This window comes from Oncorhynchus clarkii, chromosome 9 (assembly GCF_045791955.1).
Source record: "Oncorhynchus clarkii lewisi isolate Uvic-CL-2024 chromosome 9, UVic_Ocla_1.0, whole genome shotgun sequence".
Lineage (NCBI taxonomy): Eukaryota > Metazoa > Chordata > Actinopteri > Salmoniformes > Salmonidae > Oncorhynchus > Oncorhynchus clarkii.
In genome coordinates this window covers 48,931,167-48,948,030 of record NC_092155.1, presented here as the reverse complement: position 1 = coordinate 48,948,030, position 16,864 = coordinate 48,931,167, and the positions used below count along the sequence as shown (strand labels likewise).

Sequence of the window (16,864 nt, the reverse complement as noted above, 5' to 3'; positions counted from 1 at the left end):
AACCTCACACTCTGACAGCTGGTGTTGACCTGAACCATGCCCCCAGGAGTCCACTCTCCTACAAACACACACCATCCAACAGTCAGAGAAAACACTCCAAAGAGTATTCTCTGACTACTCGTATCACTGACTGCTAGTATTCAAGTGAGGAGAGAAAAAAGTAGTTGAGCGTTTCTGACAGTTGGATGCCTTATCTTGGCAAAGGTGAAATGCTCACTGACAGGGATGTAAACCAATTTGAGCACAACATTTGAGAGAAATAAGCTTTTTGTGCGTATGGAACATTTCCAGGATTTTTATTTCAGCTCATGAAACATGCGACCAAAACTTTACATGTTGCGTTTATATTTTTGTTCAATATATATTTCCCGAGCTTTCTTATATCTCCTGTATATAGGACAGACACTTCAAACCTTATTCCTTGTTATAAAATGTTTTGCTGTCTTGTTTGCCATTTATGAATGTGTTATTCAACGCGTTTCTATGGGCTATAATGGTAAAGGCTAAATTCAATATTTTATCAAATAATGAAGAATAAAAAAGTAGACCTAAATTGTAGGTCCTAAAATTAAAAACCAAATAGCTAAATTATCCATGGTATGACCATCTTAAAACAATAGCAGTTCCAATTCTAGTTTAGTATCCCCCTCCCCAATGGCTTAGACTTTGTCTGCTTTTTTTTACCCATCTACCAATCGGTGTCCTTCTTTGCAAACCATTGGAAAACCTCCATGGTTTTTGTGGTTTAATATGTGCTTGAAATTCACTGCTCGACTGAGGGACCTTACAAGTAATTGTATGTGTAGGGTACAGAGATCACAGGAGGCTGGTGAGGGGAGAACAGCTCATAATAACGGCCGTAACGATGCAAATGGAATGCGTTTGACGTATGTGTTACCATTCCACAAATTTTGCTCCAGTCATTACCATGAGCCCGTTCTCCCCAATGAAGGTGCCACCAACCTCCTGTGACAGAGATGGGGTAGTCATGGCCGTAACTACATATGAGGACACAGAGGTCCAGACCTCTGTCATTTTTTTCTAATTTGAAAAAACAAAAATATATATTTTGTGCAGAATAAAGAAAATCAGTTACGGGTCAAAATCGAATTGTTGTATTGATCAAAGCTCAGGATGCTTATATTATTGATCTGACCATTCTAATCACACTGCCTCTTTGGAAATGAGCAGAATCATGAACAGTGGTTTGTTCGTTATGTTCTCTTGTGTCCCCCTGATTTACCTCCCTGATTTGCCTTTTTAGGGGGCCTGAGACCTGAAACGAACTACCCCAGCTCGCAGCCGGCTCAAGTAGCCAGCGAGAGAGTCAGAGATGCTGCTGACAGTGTATTTGCGAGATGCTGGGCAAAAGGCCATTTTAAAACCGTCCGACGACTCCTGCTATGTCTACAGACATCCCCCAAACAAACAAATACGGACTCTTGGAGAATGAGTGCACATCTGGTAAATACTTGATTATAGATTATGTCAGTCAGTCAGGTAGTTGTCTGCCGGCAGAGACTTTTATTCAAGTAACGTTCAAGGGCTCTGGCTACTATTGATAAGCCAGCTAGAAGGATGAAATAAGAAGCCAATGTTAAACGGAGCCTACCTCAGCAGGAGTAAAAAATACACTACTAAGTTCTCATAACTTTGCTTTACAGAGAGTAGGCTACTGAGACAGGTAGTGATGTAGCGCTCAGTGGTGAGGCTAAGGCAGGCTGCAATGCATGGAGGAGGAAGCAGAGGAGGCCGAGGGGGAAAGAAAGCAAGCAGAGGTTAGTACAGTGGTTGTCAAACTTGGGATCGGGGCCCCATGTGGGGTACCCTGAGAACACCTGTACTAATCTTATCAAACATGTTAGGAATGAACTAAAACAAACAAAAAAAACTATATGTTTCAATGAACATCTCCACATGGCCTATATTCCCTATAGGCCTACATTAAAATACACCCCCAAAAAATGCAAACGCTACAGTTTTAAAAATGTCAAATGTTTTTGTTTCGTCACTGCTGCTATGTGTCAGTGTAAATCATTTCTCATATTTCTCCCCATTCAGGGGTATGACGTTACTGTTGTATAGATAATAGGCTATGTGTTGAACTTATAGCCACCAAGGTGACAATGGCTGGGGTCATTTTTGTTTGTAATTACTGTTCTCCAAATATAATTTAAATTGAAAAAAAAGAAACTGGTTATGGCCCTGGGGGTAGTCATTTAAAAATCATGTTAAACACTATTATTGCACAGTCCATGCAACTTATTATGTGACTTAAGCACATTTCTAACTCCTGAACTTATTTAGGCTTGCCATAACAAAAGGGTTGAAAACTTATTGACTTGACATTTCAGCTTTTCATTTTTAATTAATTTGTAAACATAGTTCCACTTTGACATTAGGGGGTATTGTGTGTAGATCAGTGACACAAAATCTAAATTGAATCCCTTTTAAATTCAGGCTGTAACACAACAAAATACTTAAAAAGTCAAGGGGTGTAAATACTTTCGGAAGGCACTGTACATCAAAAGTCCTAATAAATATTATTCCCTCATATTAATCTGCTGAAGTAGCATTCAAGATTGGGGCTTTCTTTTAATAATATACAATTTGGAGAAAATAAAATGGCCAACAAAAACGTCCGTGAGAAAAGTACCACCAAAAGTTAAGCGAGTCACATTTTGCTCAGTCACAAAGAAAACGTTATTCGTGCAACTACATTTAATGAACCCCCGAAACACATCTGCAACCTTCTTTCCATCATAAGCATCATTCTGTACAATTCAGCGTGTTTGTATCTCCCACAGTAGTTAACAGGATTTTACAATGACATTAGCTCTATGAGCTGAAGCCACCGTTTCGTCACCATCCCATATCAGTAACATTTGGCCCTTTTTTATCAGGGCGTGTCAGAGAAACAACTCAGTGTAGACTGTTGGCTTCTGGGCACAACACTGTGTTGTGTGCCTTTGTCACCTTTCAAAGAGTCCCCCTTTGTCTCTTAAAGACAGTTATATGGTACCTGGCCCACTGTTCTCCTTAATATACCACACCTCCCTAAGACTACACATTTTTTTCCCACAAAGCAAAAACAAAACAAAATAAAACACCAGAAACAAACATGAAATATCGTCCTGATTCCACACATCCGGTAATCTTTGGTTTTGGACTGTGGAATGCATAGTTGCAATAGAGAGGGGGGTTTTGAGTCCTTTCGCTCCAGCCTCCGGAATTCTCAGTTCCTCTGAGCTGTTTGGGCTCCTGAGACTGGGAGTGGGGAGAAAAGTGAGTGAGAGAAAAGAGGGAAGAGGCGTCTTCCTTTTAAGTGCTGGGCGCCGCCGGGTGTGTTGTGGAGCAGAGAGAGCGAGAGGGGGGGGGGGGCTTCCTTCAGCCCAGGAAGGAATAGTTTCCGTTAGCGTCTGTCTGTCTCACTCAGAAGAATGTCGTAGTTGTGGCGCTTCGCTCTTTTTTTTGGCAATCTGACTGAGACCAGCTGTCTGCTCCCTCCCTCTCTTTCTCGTTCTCTCTTTCTCTCTCTCCCTCTGTCGCTTCATGACGTCTCTCGCTCCAGCTCACTGTCGGTCACGTCTTTGGATTCTGCTTGGCTACAGCCACAGTGGAACTTGAAGTTGAAGTCTGTTCAGTTCATTTTCTTTAGTTGTAGTTTTTTGATATTTTACATGAAATGGGGACAGTTCTATGTCTGTTACAGGGGGTTTCTCTGAACCCTCTCTACACCCCTCCTCCTCCTCTACAGTTCATGCTCCCTGTGCAGCCTGTTGAGTCCTAGGAGGGCGTCTTGGCCCCCTCGTAGACCCCTGATGCGGAGCCGTTCTCCTGCTTGGGGGAGGAGTGACATGGGGGCGGAGGGCCGCTGTAGGGAGAGGAGCTGCTGCTGGCGACGGAGGGGGGTCGCAGTGGGACCGCCAAAAGGGTGTCGGACAGAAGGGGGTCCCTGTCCGGGGGACGCAGGGCAGATGGCGGCACCGGGAGCGCCAGCGGGAAGCTGGTCATGTAGAAGAGTCTGCCAACGCGCCGCGCCACCTGAGAGGGAGAGAGCGAATGCCACATGCCAAAGTTAGAGCCGCCCGGCTCACCATGTCTCAAGCCGCGTCGCAAATGGCACCCTATTCCTTATATTGTGGCCTACTTATAACCAGAGCCCATAGGACGTAGAAGCCCAAAAGTAGTGCACTATGTAGGGAAGACGGTACCGTTTGGGAAGCAGCCTAGTGTTCTACTGTACCACCAGCCTGAGAGAGAGGAGAGGGGTAAGGGCTATGGTACGGTATGCCTGACAATCTGTGTTCTGACAAATGGACTCACTTTTAGGGGCTACACTATCTATCTGCTTTGGTTAACTCTATGACACACTACTAGCTTCCAGCACTCACTAACACACACACACACACACACACACACACGCACACACGCGCACACACACACTTGAGGTTTACTCACACAAGAACAGTCTACACATACACGCACATTTGGACTTTGGGGCTGCACACACACCACACACTTCTGCAGTGTGTTGCCATTCAGTGGTGTGTACCTGAGAGCGTATCTTGAGCGCAGGGCCCAGCTTCAGTCCCATGGTGTTGAGCAGGTGCTCCTCTGTGAGCAGCGGGAGTGTCTCTCCGTCGATGGCCTGCTCCCGAAACACCTTCAGGAGAGACACAGCCACTTCAGCCAGGGCCCAGACAGACACACACACATGCAATCACCCGCTCACTCATACACTCACCAGCACTCATTTACACACACACACACACACACACACACACACACACACACACACACACACACACACACACACACACACACACACACACACACACACACACACACACAAACCCACACTCATACACACACGCTCACAGAGCTTGAACCAACACTCACACCACTCTCATTTCCAACAGTGACGTGTGTGTGTATGAGTGTGTATAACATTGAGCGGGCCGTGGTGCTGTGAGAGATAACAGTGGTGTTATAGCTATATAATTAAATAGTAGTTAAACTTCTGATTGAGGTGACAAAATATACTCTACCCTACTCTTCCAACAGCCCGCCCTGACCGCTCTCTCCCCCTGTCTCTCTCTTTCTCTGGTTGAAAGTGTGGATAAACCAGAATCCTGATCTGGTTCTTACCTGTGTGTACTCCGCACAGCCGGCCAGGCCTCCCACAAAACCACACACCTCCTCCACACTCCACTTGCTTATGTCCTCCACCGGGGGCGCCGCAGAGTCCTCACTGTCCATTAACAGACCTCCCATACCGCCTGGGTGAGGAAGAGGGGGAAAGGGGTTGTAAATCACCAAGTCTTATTCTAAGGACACACCGTAGTAAAACTTGCAATGGACAATGAAAATGAGCGTTCCCTATTGAACAAGTTCCAGTAGTTCTCTCCTTGCTTCTATTAGGTTTCTTCCGTTAGGTGCCTATTGAACACTACCCAGAACAGACCTTGACAAACAGCTAACATATACCCAACAGCGCTTCTCCCTTTCTTTCTCAATATCTAATTCTCTTTCACGCACAAACTTTTTCTCTCTCCCGCTGACTCTCTCTTTGTCCTGGTGGCTGTTTGGCAATTGTGTGAATAGACGTAATATTTAATTGCATTTAAGAATGTGATTCTTTATCTCATGTTTAAAAGTGTACTTCATCCATGTTTTCTGTTTCTCACTATTGTTGTGCCCCTCCCCCTCTCCCTCCATATGGTTGTGGTGATAACCCCATGTGTATAAGGGTCAGTGGCAGGGCCCCTTCCAGAGGGAGGTCTCCACGCTCATTACTTTCATGTGCCTGCCCGGGGCCGTGAGAGTGTGTGTTAGTGTGTGCCTGTGTGCGTGCGTGTACGTGAGAGTGAGTGTGTGTGTGCTAGTGTGTGCTAGTGTGTGCTAGTGTGTGCGTGCGTGCGTGTGTGCGTGTGTGTGTGTGTGTTTTGGCCCCCACTGTGAACCTGGCCATTTTGCATCTGGTTCCCTAAGCAGTTTCTGTCTGTGTTTTCAAACGTTCTCTTTATTTAATGACAGTCATTATACATAGGCAACTAAAACCAGATATCTAATTAACCTAAAAAGAGTTGCTCTAGGGTCAAGGTGCAATTCTGTGTGTATTTGCAAGTTTAAGCTACAGTGAATTCAAATGGGACAGTCTGCAATACTACATAAAAGTGAAATCCCCTTAACCAGGGGTTCCCAAACTCTTTTTCTCTGTGGACCGGCATGTAAACCTGAAATATTATTATTATTATATTTTTTGCGGACCGGTGGATAGAGGGGGGGTATGAGCTTGTGGCTTATTTGAGTATTACCGGCCCCCAGCTCAAACCCGACCAAGAACAACCTCATTTACGGTATTTCTTCTGATTTCATAGGGTGCGTTGGTAGGCTGCAAACAGACAGTGGCACTACTTTTCATCTGGTATGCAATCCAAATTGCTATCTAGCAAGCAACCTTCACTTTGGGACTGCTCACAAAATGACTGGGGAAACATGTTGTTCAGTACAAACCAAACTGAACGCATCCCTGCCTTCATAGCACCACAACAAGACCACTTATGCTGTTTGGACAATCACTAAGATTGCATTTGGCTGTTATCGTTGCATAACACTTCTCTCGGGTGCAGCAGTTGTAACGCCTGTTGAGATTGGCTGGTAGCATGGCTAGCCAAATAGCATTTACAGCTTGCAGTTGGGAGTGACTTCTAAGTATCATACAGTTGATTGGTGACAGTGTTATGATGCATGTGTATGCGTTACTCACCAGTGTGGAAGTAGGGGCTTGTGTAGGGAAATCCAAAGGGCAGCGACTGGCCGTGGAGCCCTGGCAGCGGAGGCATGGCGCCAGGTGGAAAGTGGTACTTGACATCGCTCTTGCCCAGCCCCGGGGTGAAGAGGTGATGACCGGGTGGTGAATCTGCACCCGCCGAGCTACAGGGGGCACTAAGCCGACCCGAGCCCTCGCCCGCCTCTTTGGCACCGTCACACCCCCCCTTCCCGCCGCTCTCTTTCCCCCTGTCCCTGTGAAGCCCATGCCAGTCGGCTGCCTTGGCAAACAATCCCTCATGCCTATCCTCGCCCATCTCCGTCTCGCTATCCGAGTCCTTCATTTCTTCATCCTGCCCATCTGCATCTCCGTCCCTCCCTCGGCCCTCCCTCTCTTGGTGGTCTCCCCCCCTGGGTTGCTGGGGGCCTTTCCGTGAGCCCCCCTTACTCAATCCGGCCCCAGCCCCGGAGCCTTGTCCCTGGGTATCTTTGGGCGTTGTGGACCCCGAGGGCCCCTGGTGGTTGAGGGAGAGTAAAGGGGTGCTGGTGTGTCGGAGCATCAGCATGGCGTTTTGGCGTCGGCTGAGCTCCTCGTGGAGGGGGTGTCCCTCGGGCAGGTGGTGGAGACTGCGCAGGGCGGGATGGTCCTGAGGGAGGCCATGGGGTAGGCCCATGGGGTCAGAACCCCCCAACGCACGCTGCTGCTGCTGCCTGTGGAGACTCTCCAGCTCCTTGTGTCTGAGCAGCTCTGCTGACATCTCCAACCTGGGACCGGACATAGAGAAGAGAGGTTAGGGCTGGTGGTACCACACACACACTATACGCGGAATGTTACGATACAGACACACTACTACAGCATTAACATCACACACACACCCCGTCACAGCACTGACAACCACACATACACATGCACCACAACATTAGAAGACAAAGACAAACCTGGCCAAGTTCTGTTTCCGAAGCATTTCCTGTTGCCGGGCAAACATTTCAGCTTGGGCAGGCTGGAGGAAACCATAGCCTGAGGAAAACACACACACAGAAAACACATCGATAAGCACACACCCCAATTAAGAGATTTCTGACATACAGTTTACATGGAGTATTCAAATGCAATGACCCCCTGTGTAATATCAATGCCTCACAAAGAATCTGATTTTTACCAAGAAAATGACATTATTTAAAACATAAATGTTAGGATTGATTCATGATTCTCAATCAAGACGGTCAATAGGCACAGTCATTCCATAGAAAATGTCCCAATTTTGGTGGGAATACAACTAATGTCTACCATAAGCCAATTGTGGTTCTGGTTTGCATTAGCATCTAACTCGCCATTAATAAGTGCAAGCTGTGGTTAGCCTGCTAGCATTAGCATCTAATCTATCATTAGGTGTAGGCCCCATATTAATTTCTGTAGTTAGCCTGCTAGCATTAGCATCACATTTTTTCATTAGGTGTAGGCCCCATATTCATTTCTGTAGTTAGCCTGCTAGCATTAGCATCTAATTTATCATTAGGTGTCGGCCCCATATAAATTTCGGTAGTTAGCCTGCTAGCATTAGCATCTAATTTTTCATTAGGTGTAGGCCCCATATTCATTTCGGTAGTTAGCCTGCTAGCATTAGCATCTAATTTTTCATTAGGTGTCGGCCCCATATTCATTTCGGTAGTTAGCCTGCTAGCATTAGCATCTAATTTTTCATTAGGTGTAGGCCCCATATTAATTTCTGTAGTTAGCCTGCTAGTGTAAGCATCTGATTTACCGGGGGACTGGCACAGGGAGGAGGGCATGGCCAAGAAGGGGGGCCGCAGGTGGGGTCCCAATGTGATGTGAGGGCCGTTCTGGGTGGACAGCAGAGGAGGAGGATGGGACATCTCCCTGCGGACAGAAACAAAAACACACCACATTAAAACCAACAGAAATTAACAGTAAAAACTATAAACCATCAAACAAATTGCTGGGATTTTTTCATTGGAATACTCTGCTATTACTTTCACGATAAATGCACACATTCAGGCAGATTATGGAACAGTTCGTCAGGCCTAGAACCCTGAGAAATAATGAGAGCAGACTTATTCGTAGGCTGGGCTGGCTAGTTGGTTTCGTAACAGTACTATACAGTATATTAGAAAGCACTGAGTATAAAACTGGTTTGAGGTGAAAACCTGTATGTACTACAGTGGGTCTCCGGGACCCGGTTTGTGGTGTGTTTTGGTGACTGGCGCTGGCCACGCACACACACATGCATACTCACCCTTACACACACATGCACACACACATAATGAGGGCTGACTACACAATGGGAGTGTGTCAGGCTCCGACAGCTGGGGCGGTCCCTGCGTCTCGACCGGGGCCACGGGCTGAAGGACCTTCTAATTAACACTAATCCTCCTCTCTTCTCTCTTTTTTTTCCGCCCCTCCCTCTCTCTCCCTCTCCGGGCCGCATTGAGCGATTGAAAAGGCGGCCGTGTCCTGAAAACCCTATTTATGAAAAGGCCTCTCTATTATGTGCTTCTCCTTTTGTCCTTGTTCTGAGCAAAGAAAAGCTCCTCTCTCTTTCTCTCCCTGCTCTGTCAATCGTCCCAAAGGGGCAGGGGAGACAGGGGAATTTGATGTAAGAGGAAAAATGTGCGGTTGGTGAAGGGTTGGAGAAGAAGAGACATAAGAATCTGTTCTTCAGCTTGGTGTGTTTCAGGGAGCATGTGGAAGTGTCACTGGGTACGGGGGTGTGTGGTGATCTGTTGATTGTCTATGTGTCTTCTGGCAAAACCATTTAGGCCTTTTCCTGCACATACACACACACACTTTCTCTCTCAATCGTGCAATTGGGCTAAATAGCATCAGTTTGCTGCTTTGGAGATATGCAGCACACATAAGGACATCATGATGGTGAATACAGACAAATTACACCATATTTGCATGGGACCACAGCTATTGGTTTGGAACATTTGTGTTGAAAACCAACTAGCGCCTACATGTCTCTGTCCTTACACATACAGCAGAGAGAGAGAGAAAGAAATACAGAGAGAAAGAGAGAGAGAAGGGGAGGGAGAAAGAGAGACAGGGAGGGAGAGAGGGAAAGAGAGAGAGAGAGAGAGAGAGAGAGAGGAAGAGAGGGGGGGAGGGAGTGAGAGAGAGAGAGGGAGGGAGAGAGAGAGGGAAAGAGAGAGAGAGAGAGAGAGAGGAAGAGAGAGAGAGGGGGGGAGAGAGAGAGAAGGAACGAGAGAGGGAGTGAGAGATAGAGAGAGAGACAGGGAGGGAGAGAGGGAAAGAGAGAGAGAGAGAGAAGGGGAGGGAGAAAGAGACAGGGAGGGAGAGAGGGAAAGAGAGAGAGAGAGAGAGAGAGGAAGAGAGAGAGGGGGAGGGAGGGAGAGAGAGAGAAGGAACGAGAGAGGGAGAGAGAGAAACGGAGGTGGGTGGGTGGTGAGAACCATTTATTGATCGGCGGCCCGTCGCTAAAATGTTCATGCAAATCGTATAACCGCTCTCTCCGGCGGTGCCTCGCACTCTGGTGGCAGCTCCAATTAATCTTGGGGAAGGGCCGGGGCCGTGTGACCCTGTGGCCCACTAGCCAGGGCCCCGCCGCTGCTTATGTAATTACACCGCCCAGTTTGTAATCACCTGGCCTAATCCCTCGGGGCTAGCAATTAGACTGGGCCGCGCCGCTGTGCTACGGCCACAGTAGACTAGGGCCCCTGTATGCCAAACCTCCATTCATTTCACCCCCTCCCTGTGTCGCCTAGCCTAGCCTAGCATTAGCGCTAGCCCGCAGATGAATAACGGTCAATTAAAGCTGCATGACTGAGGCCACCAGGCGTCCGCTACACCATAATTAGGCCTAATCACAATGTGGAAGGAAAGGGGAGAGACTGAGGGAGGGAGCGAGACAGAGGGAGAAGGGTGGGGGAGAGAGGGCGCCAGACGTGTTCTCTCTCCTTTTATAGGAAGCAATTTGGGGGGAAGGTGGCGGCTACACAACATGACCAAAAGTATGTGGACACCTGCTCGTCCAACATCTCATTCCAAACCATGGTCATTGATATTGAGTTGGTCCCTCATTTGCTGCCATAACAGCCTCCACTCTTCTGTGAAGGCTTTCCACTAAATATTGGAACATTCAGCCACAAGAGCATTAGTCAGGTCGGGCACTGATGTTGGGATATTAGGCCTGGCTTGCAGTCGGTGTTCCAATTCATCCCAAAGGTGTTCAGTGGGGTTGAGGTCAGGGCTCTATTCAGGCCAGTCAAGTTCTTCCACACCGACCTCAACAAACCATTCTGTATGGACCTCACTTTGTGCACGGGGGCATTTTCATGCTGAAATAGGAAAGGGCCTTCCCTAAACTGTTGCCACAATGCTGAAAGCACAGAATTGTATAGAATGTTATTGTATGCTGTAGCATTAAGATTTCCCTTCACTGGAACTAAGGGGACTAGCCCGAATCATGAAAAACAGCCCCAGATGATTATTCCTCCTCCACCAAACTTTACAGTTGGCACTATGCATTGGGGCAGGTAGCGTTCTCCTGGCATCCGCCAAACAGAGGAGAGACGATTTTTATGCACTACTCATTTCAGCACTCGGCGGTCCCGTTCTGTGAGCTTGTGTGGCCTACCACTTCGCAGCTGAGCCGGTGTTGCTTCTAGACATGTCTACTTCACAATAACAGCACTTACAGTTGACCGGGGCAGCTCTAGCAGGGCAGAAATTTGACAAATTGACTTGTTGGAAAGGTGGCATCCTATGACGATGCCGCGTTGAAAGTCACTGAGCTCTTCAGTAAGGCCATTCTATTGCCAATGTTTGTCTATGGAGATTGCATCCCCGTGTGCTGAATTGTATACACCTGTCAGCAATGGGTGTGGCTGAAATAGCCAAATCCGCTAATTTAAAGGGGTGTCGACATACTTTTATATATATATATATATATATATATATATATATATATATATATATATATATATATATATATATATATAATGTATTAACCAGTTTGCTCTGCCTGTCTGTGTAGTTTACTGTGCATTCTATTAAGTGCCTTACAAACTCCCATATGACCAACCATAAACATATGTTCCTTATTTTATCAACAATATATACACCGAGTGCACAAAACATTAAGAACACCTTCCTAATATTGAGTTGGATGTCTTTTGGGTGGTGGATTTAAAACTTCTTCACGATCGGTGTCCCTTCCACGGGACGGTTGAGCTAACGTAGGCTAATGCGATTAGCATGAGGTTGTAAGTAACAAGAACATTTCCCAGGACATAGACATATCTGATATTGACAGAAAGCTTAAATTCTTGTTAATCTAACTGCACTGTCCAATTTACAGTAGCTATTACCGTGAAATAATACCATTCTATTGTTTGAGGAGAGTGCACAATTTTGAACATGAAAAGTTATTAACAAACAAACTAGGCACATTTGGGCAGTCTTGATACAACATTTTTAACATAAATTCAATGGTTCATTGGATTTATTAAAACGTAGACTGATCCAATGAACCATTGCATTTCTGTTCAAAACACTTTAAATGTTTATATATTTGTTCACAAACATTTAACAACACAGCATTTTGCACAGACTTTCACAGTCACAGATCACAATATTACATTAAACAATGTCTCTCTCTTCAATGTACGTCTCTCTCTAGCTAGCACTAGTAACATCCCAAGTCTCTCTCTCTCGCTCTCTCTCTCTGTCTCACTTTCTCGCTTTATCTGTCTCTTTCCTTCTCTCCCCACCCTCTCTCTTTCTTTTTCTCTTCCCGCCTGCAGAGAGGCCAGGGGCTCCTGGGGATTCACTCATGTGTGACGACCTGTCAGAGTGGCGACAGCGGCCCCTTCCCACAGCGGGACAGTGTGTGTGTGTGTGTGTGTGTGCATGTGTGCATATTAGTGTGTTTAATAGTAAATGGCTGCATACTGTGTGCATCTGTGTGTGTGTGTGCACGCATGCGTGTGTGTGTGTGTGTGTGACAGGGTTGTCCTTAATGACGGGAGCGTGGGGGGATTAGGAGCGCCGCGCGGCCGCCTTCGGCTCTCGCTCCACGGAAACACATTTACACAGGAAGCTCATTAAAATGGATGAGGCTTCCCCTCTCTCTCACTCCTTCTCCATCTCTCTGTTTCTCTCGCTGCTTCTCTCACGCTCTCTCTCTCTCTCTCTGCTCCTCTCTCCATCTTGCTCCTTCTCTTTATCCTTCTCTCTTCCTCTCAAATGCTCCTTCTCTCTTTCTATCTCTTTCCCTGTCTCTCCTCTCTATCCTATTGCCTTTCTCCTATCTTCTTTTCCCTGTCCCTCGCTTCCCCAACCTCATTCTCTTCTTTTCCTCCATCTCTCTCCCTCTACCTTTCTATACCACCATCTCTCTCCCTCTACCTTTCTATACCACCATCTCTCTCCCTCTCCTCTACCTTTCTACACCACCATCTCTCTCCCTCTACCTTTCTTTACCACCATCTCTCTCCCTCTACCTTTCTATACCACCATCTCTCTCCCTCTCCTCTACCTTTCTATACCACCATCTCTCTCCCTCTCCTCTACCTTTCTATACCACCATCTCTCTCCCTCTACCTTTCTATACCACCATCTCTCTCCCTCTCCTCTACCTTTCTATACCACCATCTCTCTCCCTCTACCTTTCTATACCACCATCTCTCTCCCTCTACCTTTCTATACCACCATCTCTCTCCCTCTCCTCTACCTTTCTATACCACCATCTCTCTCCCTCTACCTTTCTATACCACCATCTCTCTCCCTCTACCTTTCTATACCACCATCTCTCTCCCTCTCCTTTACCTTTCTATACCACCATCTCTCTCCCTCTACCTTTCTATACCACCATCTCTCTCCCTCTCCTCTACCTTTCTATACCACCATCTCTCTCACCCTCCTCTATCTTTCTATACCACCATATCTCTCCCTCTACCTTTCTATACCACCATCTCTCTCCCTCTCCTCTACCTTTCTATACCACCATCTCTCTCCCTCTACCTTTCTATACCACCATCTCTCTCCCCCCTACCTTTCTATACCACCATCTCTCTCCCCCTCCTCTACCTTTCTATACCACCATCTCTCTCCCCCTCCTCTACCTTTCTATACCACCATCTCTCTCCCTCTCCTCTACCTTTCTATACCACCATCTCTCTCCCCTCCTCTACCTTTCTATACCACCATCTCTCTCCCTCTACCTTTCTATACCACCATCTCTCTCCCTCTACCTTTCTATACCACCATCTCTCTCCCCTCCTCTACCTTTCTATACCACCATGTCTCTCCCCCTCCTCTACCTTTCTTTACCACCATCTCTCTCCCCCTCCTCTACCTTTCTATACCACCATCTCTCTCCCTCTACCTTTCTATACCACCATCTCTCTTCCTCTACCTTTCTATACCACCATCTCTCTCCCCTCCTCTACCTTTCTATACCACCATGTCTCTCCCCCTCCTCTACCTTTCTTTACCACCATCTCTCTCCCCCTCCTCTACCTTTCTATACCACCATCTCTCTCCCTCTCTTCTACCTTTCTATACCACCATCTCTCTCCCTCTACCTTTCTATACCACCATCTCTCTCCCCTCCTCTACCTTTCTATACCACCATCTCTCTCCCCTCCTCTACCTTTCTATACCACCATGTCTCTCCCCCTCCTCTACCTTTATATACCACCATCTCTCTCCCCTCCTCTACCTTTCTATACCACCATGTCTCTCCCTCTACCTTTCTATACCACCATCTCTCTCCCTCTACCTTTATATACCACCATGTCTCTCCCCCTCCTCTACCTTTCTATACCACCATCTCTCTCCCTCTACCTTTATATACCACCATCTCTCTCCCCTCCTCTACCTTTCTATACCACCATCTCTCTCCCTCTACCTTTCTATACCACCATCTCTCTCCCCTCCTCTACCTTTCTATACCACCATGTCTCTCCCCCTCCTCTACCTTTATATACCACCATCTCTCTCCCCTCCTCTACCTTTCTATACCACCATGTCTCTCCCTCTACCTTTCTATACCACCATCTCTCTCCCTCTACCTTTATATACCACCATGTCTCTCCCCCTCCTCTACCTTTCTATACCACCATCTCTCTCCCTCTACCTTTATATACCACCATCTCTCTCCCCTCCTCTACCTTTCTTTACCACCATCTCTCTCCCCCTCCTCTACCTTTCTATACCACCATCTCTCTCCCCTCCTCTACCTTTCTATACCACCATCTCTCTCCCTCTCTTCTACCTTTCTTTACCACCATCTCTCTCCCTCTCCTCTGCCTTTCTATACCACCATCTCTCTCCCCTCCTCTACCTTTCTATACCACCATCTCTCTCCCTCTCCTCTACCTTTCTATACCACCATCTCTCTCCTCTCCTCTACCTTTCTATACCACCATCTCTCTCCCTCTACCTTTCTATACCACCATCTCTCTCCCTCTCCTCTACCTTTCTATACCACCATCTCTCTCACCCTCCTCTATCTTTCTATACCACCATCTCTCTCCCTCTACCTTTCTATACCACCATCTCTCTCCCTCTCCCTCTACCTTTCTATACCACCATCTCTCTCCCTCTCCTCTACCTTTCTATACCACCATCTCTCTCCCCCCTACCTTTCTATACCACCATCTCTCTCCCCCTCCTCTACCTTTCTATACCACCATCTCTCTCCCCCTCCTCTACCTTTCTATACCACCATCTCTCTCCCTATCCTCTACCTTTCTATACCACCATCTCTCTCCCCTCCTCTACCTTTCTATACCACCATCTCTCTCCCTCTACCTTTCTATACCACCATCTCTCTCCCTCTACCTTTCTATACCACCATCTCTCTCCCCTCCTCTACCTTTCTATACCGCCATGTCTCTCCCCCTCCTCTACCTTTCTTTAACACCATCTCTCTCCCCCTCCTCTACCTTTCTATACCACCATCTCTCTCCCTCTACCTTTCTATACCACCATCTCTCTTCCTCTACCTTTCTATACCACCATCTCTCTCCCCTCCTCTACCTTTCTATACCACCATGTCTCTCCCCCTCCTCTACCTTTCTATACCACCATCTCTCTCCCTCTACCTTTCTATACCACCATCTCTCTCCCCTCCTCTACCTTTCTATACCACCATGTCTCTCCCTCTACCTTTCTATACCACCATCTCTCTCCCTCTACCTTTATATACCACCATGTCTCTCCCCCTCCTCTACCTTTCTATACCACCATCTCTCTCCCTCTACCTTTATATACCACCATCTCTCTCCCCTCCTCTACCTTTCTATACCACCATCTCTCTCCCTCTACCTTTCTATACCACCATCTCTCTCCCTCTACCTTTATATACCACCATCTCTCTCCCCTCCTCTACCTTTCTTTACCACCATCTCTCTCCCCCTCCTCTACCTTTCTATACCACCATCTCTCTCCCCTCCTCTACCTTTCTATACCACCATCTCTCTCCCTCTCTTCTACCTTTCTTTACCACCATCTCTCTCCCTCTCCTCTGCCTTTCTATACCACCATCTCTCTCCCCTCCTCTACCTTTCTATACCACCATCTCTCTCCCTCTCCTCTACCTTTCTATACCACCATCTCTCTCCTCTCCTCTACCTTTCTATACCACCATCTCTCTCCCTCTCTTCTACCTTTCTTTACCACCATCTCTCTCCCTCTCCTCTACCTTTCTATACCACCATCTCTCTCCCCTCCTCTACCTTTCTATACCACCATCTCTCTCCCCTCCTCTACCTTTCTTTACCACCATCTCTCTCCCTTTCTATATGTCTTTCTCCTCTCCTTCTCCTCTCCCCTTGTCCCTTCAAGTGTCTCCACCCATGCCAAACACGGGGAATTGCCCTGCCGATAGCAAGTCTAAACCTGTGTCCCAAAATGCACCCTATTCCCATAGGGGCTCTGGTCAAAGGTAGTGCACTATATAGAGAATAGGGTGCCATTTTGGACAAAGGCCAGACAAATGGGAAAGCCAGGCTCTAAGTCTATCGACCCGCCTAATGATTTGTTTTTAACAATGGGCCCTAATGGGCCTCAGATAATCAATGATGGGGGGTCGATGGAAAGGTG

General features: G+C 47.0%; 1 protein-coding gene across 5 annotated transcripts in view; it reads right to left on the bottom strand.

Moving 5' to 3' along the window:
* Positions 1 to 265: 265 nt before the first annotated feature.
* The window catches only part of LOC139416467 (sterile alpha motif domain-containing protein 11-like), a 91,829-nt gene continuing 75,230 nt past the window's right edge, over positions 266 to 16,864 (bottom strand). For 3 of the 5 annotated variants that reach the window (XM_071165094.1, XM_071165093.1, XM_071165095.1), the window contains 6 exons: positions 8,538 to 8,653; positions 7,714 to 7,792; positions 6,773 to 7,539; positions 5,152 to 5,282; positions 4,556 to 4,666; positions 266 to 4,044 (listed from right to left, as the gene is read on the bottom strand). In XM_071165094.1, the coding sequence (XP_071021195.1) occupies positions 3,787 to 4,044; positions 4,556 to 4,666; positions 5,152 to 5,282; positions 6,773 to 7,539; positions 7,714 to 7,792; positions 8,538 to 8,653 (1,462 nt within the window). In that variant the 3' untranslated portion in view covers positions 266 to 3,786. Of the gene's footprint in view, positions 4,045 to 4,214; positions 4,254 to 4,555; positions 4,667 to 5,151; positions 5,283 to 6,772; positions 7,540 to 7,713; positions 7,793 to 8,537; positions 8,654 to 16,864 lie in introns of all 5 variants that reach the window. The other 2 variants (XM_071165092.1, XM_071165091.1) reach the window with 2 other exon arrangements.